At 40.5% G+C, this 12,556-nt stretch overlaps 1 protein-coding gene across 9 annotated transcripts in view; it reads right to left on the bottom strand.

Annotated features, from left to right (window-relative positions):
- mecom (MDS1 and EVI1 complex locus) overlaps nt 1–12,556 on the bottom strand; it is a 138,520-nt gene that overhangs the window by 23,581 nt on the left and 102,383 nt on the right. For 7 of the 9 annotated variants that reach the window (XM_064301577.1, XM_064301581.1, XM_064301582.1 and 4 more), the window contains exon 3: nt 2,744–2,878. In XM_064301577.1, the coding sequence (XP_064157647.1) occupies nt 2,744–2,878 (135 nt within the window). Of the gene's footprint in view, nt 1–2,743; nt 2,879–4,719; nt 5,566–12,556 lie in introns of those variants that run through there. The other 2 variants (XM_064301583.1, XM_064301584.1) reach the window with 2 other exon arrangements.

The raw sequence follows: 12,556 nt of genomic DNA, 5'->3' as shown, positions 1-12,556 counted from the left end.
AGAGCAGGGCGAGAGGAGGCCTAAAGGCCTTTCTGTCTCGTATGTCACACATGACAGATATGACAAACAAACCAGAGCAAACGCTGTTCCCTGACAGTTTACACAGACAGAAAACAGAAAACATACACACCAAAGTTAAACTCATAAAACCGCAACTCATCGGTATAGATTCATCAGTACAAGTGTAGTACTTAATTAGTTAAATCTAGTGCATGGGTGTCCCAATGTCCCCCACTAAAATACAATGTGAAATATACCCGGATTTAAATAGCATTTATTATAATCCCAGAAATAAATGTTGAATTTGTATATTTTTAGCCACTGTGAACTTGACCCTGCAATCTTATTTAATGTTCGATTTTATTTATTTTGTTATTGTTCTTATCATCTGTATTTAATTGATTTTCCAATCTTGTCATTCCCTGTTGAATGACCTTGCAAGATAATGGGAGCATGGGAAAAGTTCTATTATAGTAAAATGTATTATTATTATTATTATTATTATTTATTTTTAGATATTTCAGGAATACAGCCACCATTTTTGACAATCACCCTCATCTCATCATGGATCTCACTGTGAATGTGCGATATGAATCTCACAATGCAATAGCAATCACAATGCAAACAGGTGATAGTCATCGTTAACTTCAAAGTTTTCCCTTTTAAAGCCCAGAGCCGTAGAATGGCGTTATCTCCATTTCCCCTGAGCTACATACCTCACCACCCACACCTTTCCTCTTCAGCAGCACAGGACCAGAGCACACACACAGGCACACACACACACACACATGCACACACACACACACACACACACACACACACACACACACACACACACATACACACACACAGCACATGCACACACACACACACACGTGCACACACGCACACAGACACAGCACAGCACACACACACAACACCACACACACACACACACACACGCACACACTCACACGCACACACACACACACACACCACAGGCACACACACACACACACATGCACACACACACACGCACACACACTCACAGACGAGCACACTCACACATACGCATATACCTACACACAGAAACACAGACATACGACGACACATCCACTTACACATGCACAAACATCCACAAACATACACACACTTGCACGTGCAAATGCACAAACACACACAAACACACGCACACATGCCAACACACCACATACATACAGACACATGTACTTGCATATACTTATACACACATACAAACACACCCACGTCCCACATATATGTGCAAACAGCACAGGTCCACACATACACAGACATGCTCGCACACCCACACACAGACACACAAGTACGCAACTACAATCAACCGGGAGAATTAGTCACACAGATATAGATCCTGATCTAAGCACTTGATTCGCTGTTCCCTTTATTTAATTTTGAGACTTCATAACCACTTGATCAGTTAATTGAAACTCTTGGATCCTAAAAAGGCTGTAATACTGTGTCCTTTGAAATGAAGTCTGACCTGATGAGCTTTAGCTCAGAATGACCTAATTATGTTGATACTCTACACTCAAATAAAAAGACTGCATAATGCTTTGCCTCAAATGATCTCTTTTTTTTGCTCATTTTATTTTACATCACACTTATTAAAGGTAACATTAGCTTTGGTAATGCTGTAGTGTTAAAACTTAAAACATGAATAAAAAACAAATAAAACAATAATATTACTAATAATAATCATCACCATCATAATTATCATCAGGAGCAGTAGCAGCATAATCTAATTCATCATTGTATCACAAAAGCTATTAGTTAACAGCTATTAAATGAAGATTATGGTGATTGATTATTTTGTATTTATTTGTTGCATTTATGTTACAATTAATTCATTGTTACTATTTATTCTTGTTCAGAATAATTCCTCCCCTTCTTTGTGCTATAATATGGTTTTATTCTTGGAATGTGAGAACATGCAGCCATTATTTGTTGCTTGTTCACATGCAATTTCAAATTGTGGTGTAGTGCGTATTTTTATTTAACTTTTACATGGTTATGTAAAAATACCTGTAACACTGGAAAATGTTAATGAAAAATTACTACTTTTGCAATTTCAACAGAAGCATGATTGGTCTTTATATATAAGTATGTGAACTAAAACACAACCAATCTGGCAAAGTTCTGTATTTGCTGATCTGCTAAAGAAAATGGGAAACTGTGCCTATATCCATGTGAGCCATTCACGTCCGGCCCCCGACTTCCAACCTAATGAATCAGTTACACAATTCATACTGGCAGCATCTCCAAAAACATTTAAACCTTTCTTACAGGAGTGATGAAAACAGGACTGCTGCCTTCCTCAAATATTTCAGTTTACTATTAATGTTTGAGGTGTACAGAAGTATCAACACATACTCTCTCTCTCCCCAACACACACGCACGCACACATGCACGGACACACAAGCACACACAAGCACACACACACTCATACATGCACAGGCGCATACAAAACGCACGCACAGGCACACACACACACACACACACACACACACACATACACGCACAGCCACACACACACACACACACACACACACACACTCCATGGCGTGGAGCATAATAAGGCAGGATGATGTCTGAGTGTTTGATCGCAACAATACCTTTTAACACAACACTGAACGGGGGCAGGAGGTCACACTGCGCCCCCCTCCCCCCGGCCCCCCCAGGCCACTCCTGGGCACACGCACACGCTCACGCACCGCTCCTCACATACCTGATCCTCTCTCTGGCACGCAGCGAGGTTGTGTTGGTGGGCGAGCGGGGCGAACTGGACGTGCTTGAGCCAGCTCCTGATATCAGGCTGGCTGGCATTCGAGCAGAACCTCACATGGCCCAAGTCATCCAGGACCTGAACACACACAGAGAGACAGAGATACGCATCACACGCTGATCTCTATCAGCACAGGTTACTGTGTCCTCACTGGGAGACCGCATACCTCCCACAGAGACGCCGTACAGTACTGTGAGTCTGCAAGCTGAGACACACACACACACACACACACTCACACGCACGTTCTTACAATTAAACATACACCATGGCACACACCCTACCCTCAAAAACAAACACACTTTAAGCAATCTCATTTATTTCTTCAAACAATCTCTCTTGAAAATGAAAAATTTTAAATGCTCAACTAAGTGTAATATACATGTTTGCAATATTTCCTCGAAAGCGAAAACAGAAAATACACTGTCATAAAAGATATATTACCACATAAACAAAATCAGTTATGCTACTGTAAATAAGACAATTTTCAGGAACAATCTGAGGGAATAAGCATTATGTATAACACATTTGCACAGCCTGAATTTTCCAAAAGCACATTCCTAATAAATCAGCAAAAATATCCTTAAAATAAAAAAATTTAATGATATCAAACCCCTCTACTATAATTAATATTACAATTAAACAGCACTGCGTAAAATCGTATTTTTTTACATAAAGTTTGAATCCGAACTTCATATGACTAAGTAAAAATAGAAAACCTTCTCAAACATGTTAACGGGTGATGGACACTCGCGCTGAACACGTTTCACTGAAATAACCAATGTTTTCACGGCAAGTCTGAATCAGACAAAAGGGCCTTATCTGTGAACCTTAGCAGGGCCAAGAGTGTCTGCAGAGTTTATCTGACCCCTGTGCATGCAAATCGAGTCACTTTCAATGAGTCGTTTCAGACCATTAACTTGCAGAAAACTATTTGTGCAAAATATTGCGAAAACCTTGGCTTTTTAGGGCGATTCTTGGCTCTGCATAATTACTAACCACGCATTTGCCCATTACCTCAGGCAAATTACCCGCAGTAACCACCCCGACCCCTTAACAAAATTTGTCATTTTCAATCGAAAAGATTAATTGTATTTTTAAAATCTGGATGAATACACTGTATAAAATCTATATACGTATACATCTTCGAGTCACATTGATTTTACACGTAAATGTATTTAATTACGTACATAAGTAAGGTCGTTTTCTATTTTACATTACATTAAATGTATTTCTCTATTAAAAATAAATCATATCAAGTTTTGACAAGAGGAATGGTAGGCTATATATATTACCATATTAACTACACGGACGAAAAACAGAAAAGGTTAAAAAAAAAGATAAAAATAGTTGGTGTCTGTTATTTATTTTAAATCGTTATGCAGTTATTTCAATTATAGTAACAATGGTTGTATCGTTTTAAAATTAAGCCAATAACATGTGTTCCAAACAATTTAAATCCAAAACAAAACATAATAATTAGCCAAGCGAAATATATTAAATTGAATTACTTCAAAAGTTACCGTATTTTTCCTCAAACAATAGCAATAGTTTTCACGAAAACACGATGATACAACATGCCTTTGCTTGTTGTAATGATCCACACAACTCCATCCAATAAAACGTCAAACAATCTTTTCAAATACCGCACATAAAAATGAATACATAAATAATAATAATAATAATAATAAGAATAATAATAATAAGAATAATAATAATATTAAAATCGGCCACCTTTCAGAATAGCCAGTCGAAATAATCATAAATAATATTTGCATTTTCAGGCCGTATTGTTGATTTACCATAATGTCGATGAAAGGTGAATTTAGTATCATTCTGTCACAACTGGAGTTCAAAACAGGCTAGGAGTGTAAGCCTGCGTTCAGTGAAGCCAGGACAACCAGCTATAGCCTACAACTTACCGTGATCAGCCGGTCGCTTGATTTTGCGTTAGGTTATTCGCAAATATCACCGATATCACAGACAGGGGATCATAAAAACTTCCAGACAAAACAAAACAAACAAACAAACAAAAAAAAACCTCAGTCGTGCAGCGGAGAAAAAAATAATCAAACTGATCGCAAATGATGGCTAAAGGTAACCGTTCGGGTCGTTCGTGTTCCAAGCAGGCTAATCAAGGTCCTGGCTTCTTAAAATAGCCCACTGTAGTTTTAAAAAATACCCAGAGATTTCGGAACTGGGTATTTTTCTTACTCTTTTTAAGCACCCACGGGCTTTTTTCACTTTCTCTCTTATTGTCAACTGCACATCAAGTTAATCCCCAGGCACATTAACTTCCATGCAACTTCATCCCAGACCAGCCTTCCGTCCCTCAGTGAAACTCCCAGGTGTCCTGCTGCGGGGCGGACGGGGAGCGCCCTTTTCCTTTTTTTCGCCGTCTGATAGTGAAATGGCAGGATCGCCCACCTTATTTCGCGTCCCGTCCGTGTTCTGCGTGTCTCTATTTCACGGACTGTCTCTTTAAAGAGGATGTTGCTCGCCCATCCATACAGAGCAACGCAGTCTGGGCTATCTTGCCTGTCCGCGATCGGAAGTTGAACGACGCTCCCCTCAGTAAATTTTTAAAGTGACAGCAGCCCGCATAGAGAGGAGAGGTCAGAGAAAGGTCGGGACAGGGTCCTATTGGATTGACTACAAATGCATCAGCACCGAATTTCACCGGGTTGATAAAACAACGAAGTACTCATAATATCTTGCACATGTTCCACTTTGTGTGTGCGTGCGTGCGTAAGTGTGTGGATTCGCGCGTGAGTGTGTTTGCATGTGTGTTTGTGTGTACGTGTCTGGGCCGGGGTGGGGGGGGTGTCCGAACATGATGCAGAGAAAAATCCAGTAAATTGAACAACACCCCCCCCCCCCAACTCTCCCAAAAAGTCTGATCTTGCTTCATTTTTGGTGTGACAAATAAAACAATGGTCTTCAAACATGACATGGTTGGCGTTCCAAAACACCTGCTGCACGGGAGAGGAGGAACACTCCCACGAGCCCTTCAGCAGAATGTCACGGGACACTCACAGGTGAATATGCATAGCTTTTCCCTGAATCTCCATGGCAGCAATCAAAGAAACTTTATAGGGGTTGCCAACTTTTGGTATACATTTGGAATAAGTGAATTTTATACATTTTAAATTACCGTTACCATCCCGGGTTCTTACATTTTTATTTTTATTTGTACATTTCCGTTTTATATTTCGTTTACATTCATGATGTTGAATGTTCATTAATAACATTCAAAACCACATAAGTCTTAGGCTACTAAAGAAGGTAGCTATAATTTATAAGTAATACGAGATAAAACAATATTGAGAATACTGAAAAGAAAAACTGAATTTTCTTAAAAGTGCAAAAACTGAAAGTTTAGATCTTGGGAAAAGAATTTGGAAGCGGCAAAGTAGGGGACACAGAGGGATGAGAGTTCAGTTCTCAAGCATGTCTGCAAAGGGGGGCGGGGGGGGGCGGGTAAAGCGAGGAGAAGATGATTAATATGTCTCAGTGGCCCGCTATCTGTGGCATTGAACTTCTATTTCAGATAATACCCATTGTTTTTGAAAATCGCAGCGCAAACGTAGGAAGGACAGGAAAAATCACGTGTAAATAAGCTGGACCTCGCCAGAGATTCCCATACTCCGCACAGCTTGAGAACCGAAAAGAGACCCCGGTTCGCCGGCCATTGATTTCCTGCCTTTCCTCGACTTGTCCATTGTTGGAACCTTTTTTAATTTAGCCATAAATTGGGAAAGCTCGAGCTATGAGCTGTTCTATTTTCTTCCTGTCAGGATGAGGGATTTGTTTTATGATTCATTGTGTATTAAATACAAGTAATCTGGGAAAGTGATTGCGCGCGGACTCTGCAGGGCTGATCGAGGATTCTGATAGAGACTGTTCAGTCCTTTCTGAAAAGGAGGAAACGTTGGTGGATAAACAAAAGGTTTTGCGGTATCAGTACCAGGTCCGGGGTAAATTGGGGTAAAACTGATAGGACTGGGGCCCGTGCTGTCAGTGCAGACACAAGGCTGCCGGAAGGTGGCGCTCTGTGTTGACTAAAACTTTTTGGAGCGGAGTCCAAAAAAAACACAGCGTATTATACCGTACAAGCAGATATTGAACGGTAAAGTTTTGTGGGGGGTGCTTAATTTGTTGGATTCATGGTTATTTACATGAGTACTAAGTACTAAGACTTTTTATTTACATATATACGAATTATCAACATATACCTCCGTGAGAAAATCGCATCAGTCAAGCGCCGAGAGGAACGGGTGTGGGTGGGGTGGGGGTGGGGGTGTTATTGCTTACATACACGAAGAATTGCCATAGCCTATATATACGTTAACATCATCTATACAGAGGCATGAAATTTATAAACGGAATATGAAAAATTCAAGTTGTACAGCCTTGAACTGGAAATCACCCGAACAACCGATAATAGAAATATCAAGTTGAAACGATAATGAGTTATCTTATTGGCAAGATAATTAATAAAGGCTCCAGAAGTACTCTACTAAATATCTATGACAATTCCTATAGCGAAAAATACATTATGTATGCATATTGTACTGAATTTACATAACCCTGCACGACCATACACTGTCTTACAACGCCACCCCCCCGCCCCAACACTTTAAAGTTAAACCCTCTAACATACCAGCATGTAACAACTGTTTATCAACAAATTACAGAGGAAAAAAACCTGCTAGAGGGAGTTTACTGTTCCCTTTTAAAATTGCGCTCCATTTCTTTTTTTAATTGGTCTTTAAATACGACGCTTTCGGAAATAATTTATATAGCCTATTTATTTTATGTACCATCAAATTCTCCATGGGTTTGATGTCCACTTATTTGCATGGCTGTTTGTTTCGGCTATTAAAAAGTTAAATTTGAGAAAAAACGAAGCCTTTGTAAAAAATAAATAATAAATAAATAAATAAATACGCATTAAACTTTGACATGGCAATAGAAAGTGTATGCTAATTGTGATTAGAGTTTATGTATGCTCCGTCTATTTAATAAACATTCAATGTCTTTCAAGAACTCTTGCGCACAACAACATTTGAAAAATGATAAACTGCTGGTTTTGTTTACACACAGTAAGTCTCCATATTAAGCAGTCTATTAAGGTATTACCGCTTTATGGAGAATAGCCCTATTCCCAGAAGGGTGAAAGCTGACGCCGAGAAGCAACGCGCCTTCCCCGGCTTCCTTAAAGCCCCAGAGTCGGTCGAATGGAAACCCTGTGTCTAAGGAGCATTCCACCGTATCCTCCAGGAAAAAAAGAAAAAAAATATCATGGCTACATCAGCATGAAATACTTCAGCTATTTATTGACTGAGACCTCCCATTGACACACGCGAAGAGCTAAAATACCATAAAGTCCCCGTCCTGTTCTTCCACAGACCGAAGACACTGAACAATGAATTTAAAAATTCAGGAAGGTTCAATCAAAGCCAAAACAAAGTTATTAAAACCAATAGCCAAAATGTACTAGGCTACTCAACAACAGATGCGGTACAGCTTATAAAATTGTATCATTACAACACGGAACGTATTTTTAGAGTTTTAAATATAATTGAGAACAATGCAGTTTGGGTGTTATAGCCTATTCACTTGAAGTGTGGAAAGGCTACGCATGCCTTTATCATGAAGAAACTGAAATTTCATACATCAGAAAAAAAAGTTAGAGGACTGCCACAGTTTTATTGTAACCTTGTATGGTTATACATTTAGTATTATGTTTGTATGAATCTCAATCAATTGTTTTAATAATGAATTAAACTATCAAAATAGAATTACAGCAATATATTATTCAAATGGCACCATATGATAAAATAATGGAAGAAAACCCAGACAGCGATGAAAGCACACAGGCTAATAGACTCAAGAGAGCTTGCACACAGCCAATATAAAACGCGCTTATTGCCACAAGCAATAGGCTAATTTCCCCCCGCAAATTCATTAATTAATTGATTACTACGAATCCGAATTCTCTCTACATGTCAAAAGATAGTATTACAGCATAAGCTAAAAATGCTTTTGGTTAGAAAAATCGGGGACAGGAGTAGCAAATAAAATTAGATTTTTAAATTAACATTCTTTGTTGTAATAGTAGTACGGTCGACCTGTGTAAAATATTTGGTAATAAATATATAGGGTATTTGTTGTAATAGTAGTATGGGTTGACCCATATAAATACCGTATTCAATTTTAATTAAAACGTGGCTTGGGTTACGTTTTTGAGGCATTTGTGGCGCGTGCACGCAAACCGAAAGTTCTCAGCGTTATATTGGCCCTCTTTTCAGAAAATCTACAGTTTAGGTGCAGCTTCCTCGCGGGCCAATTACCATTAAAAGAAAGGGGAGGAAATGAAAGGGGAAAAATGTAAATAAAAAATTTCCCTGGTCTGGAAGTAGGCCCGTAGCGAGCGCGTGTTAATCTCCACCTCAGTAATTTGGTTCTCCAGGAGAAGACAGGAGCCCCGCTGCTGTGCCCTGCACTTCATAAATCACAGCTTTATGTGGACAAGGTCAGCGCACCCCTGCCTCCGCCCGGCCCGTCCCAGTGGCGCAGCGCACCCGCCATGTTTACCCTCCCGCTCGGGGCTCTCACGACCAGACCAGCGCACTTCTAATTACTTTTGATTATTTTCATTTGCCGGGGTCAGCCAGGCATTCCAAGAGAGGCCGATCTCCTAAACTATCTGTGGCCTTCAAGAAGAGGGTCCTGTGTGTTTTCTGAATTAGTGCCTCATCACTTCTGCACTATCTACTTGGTCTTTTAGCCCCCTCCTCCAGTGAATCATCTGTTGGGCGTGTTTCATCCCTAAAGTGCACAGTAAAACGTCCAGTGTTAATTCAACTCTAACATAGTACACATGGTCCAATAGGGACCATATGCACTCTGTAAGAGTTGATTTAACACTGAACATTTTATCTTATCCAGACGCAGAATTGCGAACAGAGGGCTCAGTGTGACACCAAGACTTGAAAAATATACAACAAAACAACACATCCGAGCAGTAAAATCACAAGACATATAAAACTACTTTCCAAACATGTAACGTTATGAGCAAGCGCGATTAAAACTGAAAACCCCATCTGAAACTGAACAGCCTGCGTCGCACCAGCCTAGGACTTAACTTCCTGTGACGCATTACAAGGAGTGTTTTTCCAAAAAATGACAATTGCGATTTGTGGCTGTAGGTACTTTCAAAAACTTTGGAGACTTAAAATTCCGAACTTATGTATCACCTTTCGTATTTCGCAACAGCAATTACAGCCAGCCACACGTCGACGCACACACATACAAACACACGAACATTATAGGCTATAATACTGCAGACATCAATGCCCAAGATAACAGCCTATGCAAGTTCTCTTGCTATTCAAAACTAAGATCAACCCTGCCATATAAGGAGAAAGAATTATAGTACTTATAGTATAAAGACATTTTAATTTATTTTTTAAAGGTTATTGAACACAAATGTTGCACTATTACGTGCAACATCCATACATTAATTAGGGCCTCCCCAGCAAGAGAGAATTATTTCCAAAAGACCCAGTATAAAATGTATTCGCTGAAGTGTCCTTTTTCCGTGCAGCTCTCTGAAGCCGGGCGGCAGGAATGTTGTGTGGAGGGGATTTATAGAGGTAGAGAGGAGTCAGAGACTGTAATCATCACAAATACTTCCTCCTCAGCGCCTCCGAACACAGAGCACAGTGTGTGTGGACCACGGGGTGCGATAAAGTCCGACACCGAGTCAAAGGTAACGTTTTTAAAACATAAATTTAGTAGAGGGAAAGCGCCTACACAAGGAACATGCTGGAAACTTAAACAAGCCCCCCCGGGTTGAAGTGGGGGTAATTAGTATATTTTGTTTACTGCTACAGGGAGAACAAATGGCTTCTTAAACGCTTAGATATCATCTTCACCTTTAATGTAGAAACGGTGGAAAACAACACAGCAGTCTACTTAAGACGTGAAGCGGACTTTACACATTCGTTACCTTCGTTAGGCTGTCTGGGATTGCTTGAAGTACAGACCAGACCACTAGATCCATCAACTACATAGTTTTAATAGACCACAGTAAATCGAAAGGCTAATATTTAATGGGGGGAAATACCTGCTAGGCACGATTTCCCTGCCTGGAGGGTCCTACATGAGCAACTACACTTTCGTCGGAGCACTCACATGCAAAACCCGCATGCTGTAAAGCTACAGCAGACTGGTCCAATGCTGACCTTTGGAACTAAATCCAGCAATTCAATGTTTTATTAAGAGCAATGGAATGTATTTTAAAAAACTGAAGTGACGGTTAAAAAATGTTTTTAAAAGGTGTGTCTTTTTTCCTCCAATAAAAACAACAGGTGTTTATGAATGGTTTGTGTATCCATCACCCTAGCGCGATAAGTAACGGCACAGCCCGCAGCTGAATCAGTCCACCAAGTCATCCTACATGATAATCAATTTCTTCACGAAAGTCTCTTCTCAACTTTTGCTCATTTTTCTGAGAAAATAAAAAGTGTGAAGGAAAATAATAATAGAAAAAACGAACAAAAACGAAACGGAATCACGCGTGCAGGCATACGCCATCATATCCTCCAGGTACTCTCCTGAAGAATTCAGAAACACCACTTTTTGAGTATCAGAAGAGACAAATGTACTTTCCTGAAATAGCGAACTGTATCTCAGCAGGGACGAGCGTGCTGTATGTAGAGCGGTGTGGGTAGTTACATGCGGAGTGGGGTTACGGGGGTGCGACACAGCGGCAGGTATGCATGCGCGTGCGGAGAGCCGCTGTGACGGGGGAGCCAGCGGCGTGCGGGTGGCTGGTGATGTGTGAAGGGGAGTGGGAGGACACGCAGACACGACGGAGGATTTGTGCTGTGCTTCTGGACTTCCCTGGAGGGGACCACAACACTCAAAATACGTAAATCCAAACCGCACATTCTACAACAGACCTCCATGCTCAACATGCAACACCTAATAAAGGGACATTTTCCCAGAGTTCATTCTGGCCCTTTGGAGACGATTACAGTACGCAAACCAATAGCCAGCCACCATGAAGCCAGGTACCTGACCCTGTCTGTCCCCTGAACGTTTCAATCTGTGATATTACCGACTTAAGAGGAGTACACAGAGGAGCTGGTTCACAGTCCCACACTGCAGATTGTACTTTTCCTTAGCACCTCTGTTACAGAGAGACCAGGCTAAAATGACACTCCACTGGGCAATTTAAATGAAGGCTATAAGTGGACCCAGTGCACTTTATAGCGTGCAATAATTTATCGTGTATGTGTGTGTCCATGCGTGCGTACGCATGCATGTGTGTTCCTGTACATGTGTGAATTTGTGAGAGTATGTGTATGCGCATGCATATGTGTGCAAAGGTTTGTGTGTGTGTGTGAATGTGTTTGTGCGTGTATATATACTGTACATGTGCGCTTGTGTGTGAGACTATTTTTATGTATGAGTGCAGATATTTTTACATATATAAGTCTGATTAAAGCCCAAGCTGTTCACACATCTCACACAAACCTGAGGCAGCATTCAAATGAAATCAAGAATCCTTTCTGATGTAGTGTAACTCCTAATTAAGTCCTCAACTAGATGTGAAGTGGCTTTACAGGCCAGCAGTGACCAGCCAATGATTTCAGTTTAACTCAAACAGTGCCAATGAGGGAATTCTGGGATAGCAGCCTGTGTCACAACAGCCAGAAAGTAGCCACCCAAGAGAACCTTCAACGA

The sequence above is a fragment of the Anguilla rostrata genome, chromosome 12 (assembly GCF_018555375.3).
Source record: "Anguilla rostrata isolate EN2019 chromosome 12, ASM1855537v3, whole genome shotgun sequence".
Classification (NCBI taxonomy): Eukaryota; Metazoa; Chordata; class Actinopteri; order Anguilliformes; family Anguillidae; genus Anguilla; species Anguilla rostrata.
This window is presented reverse-complemented; position numbering and strand designations above follow the sequence as displayed.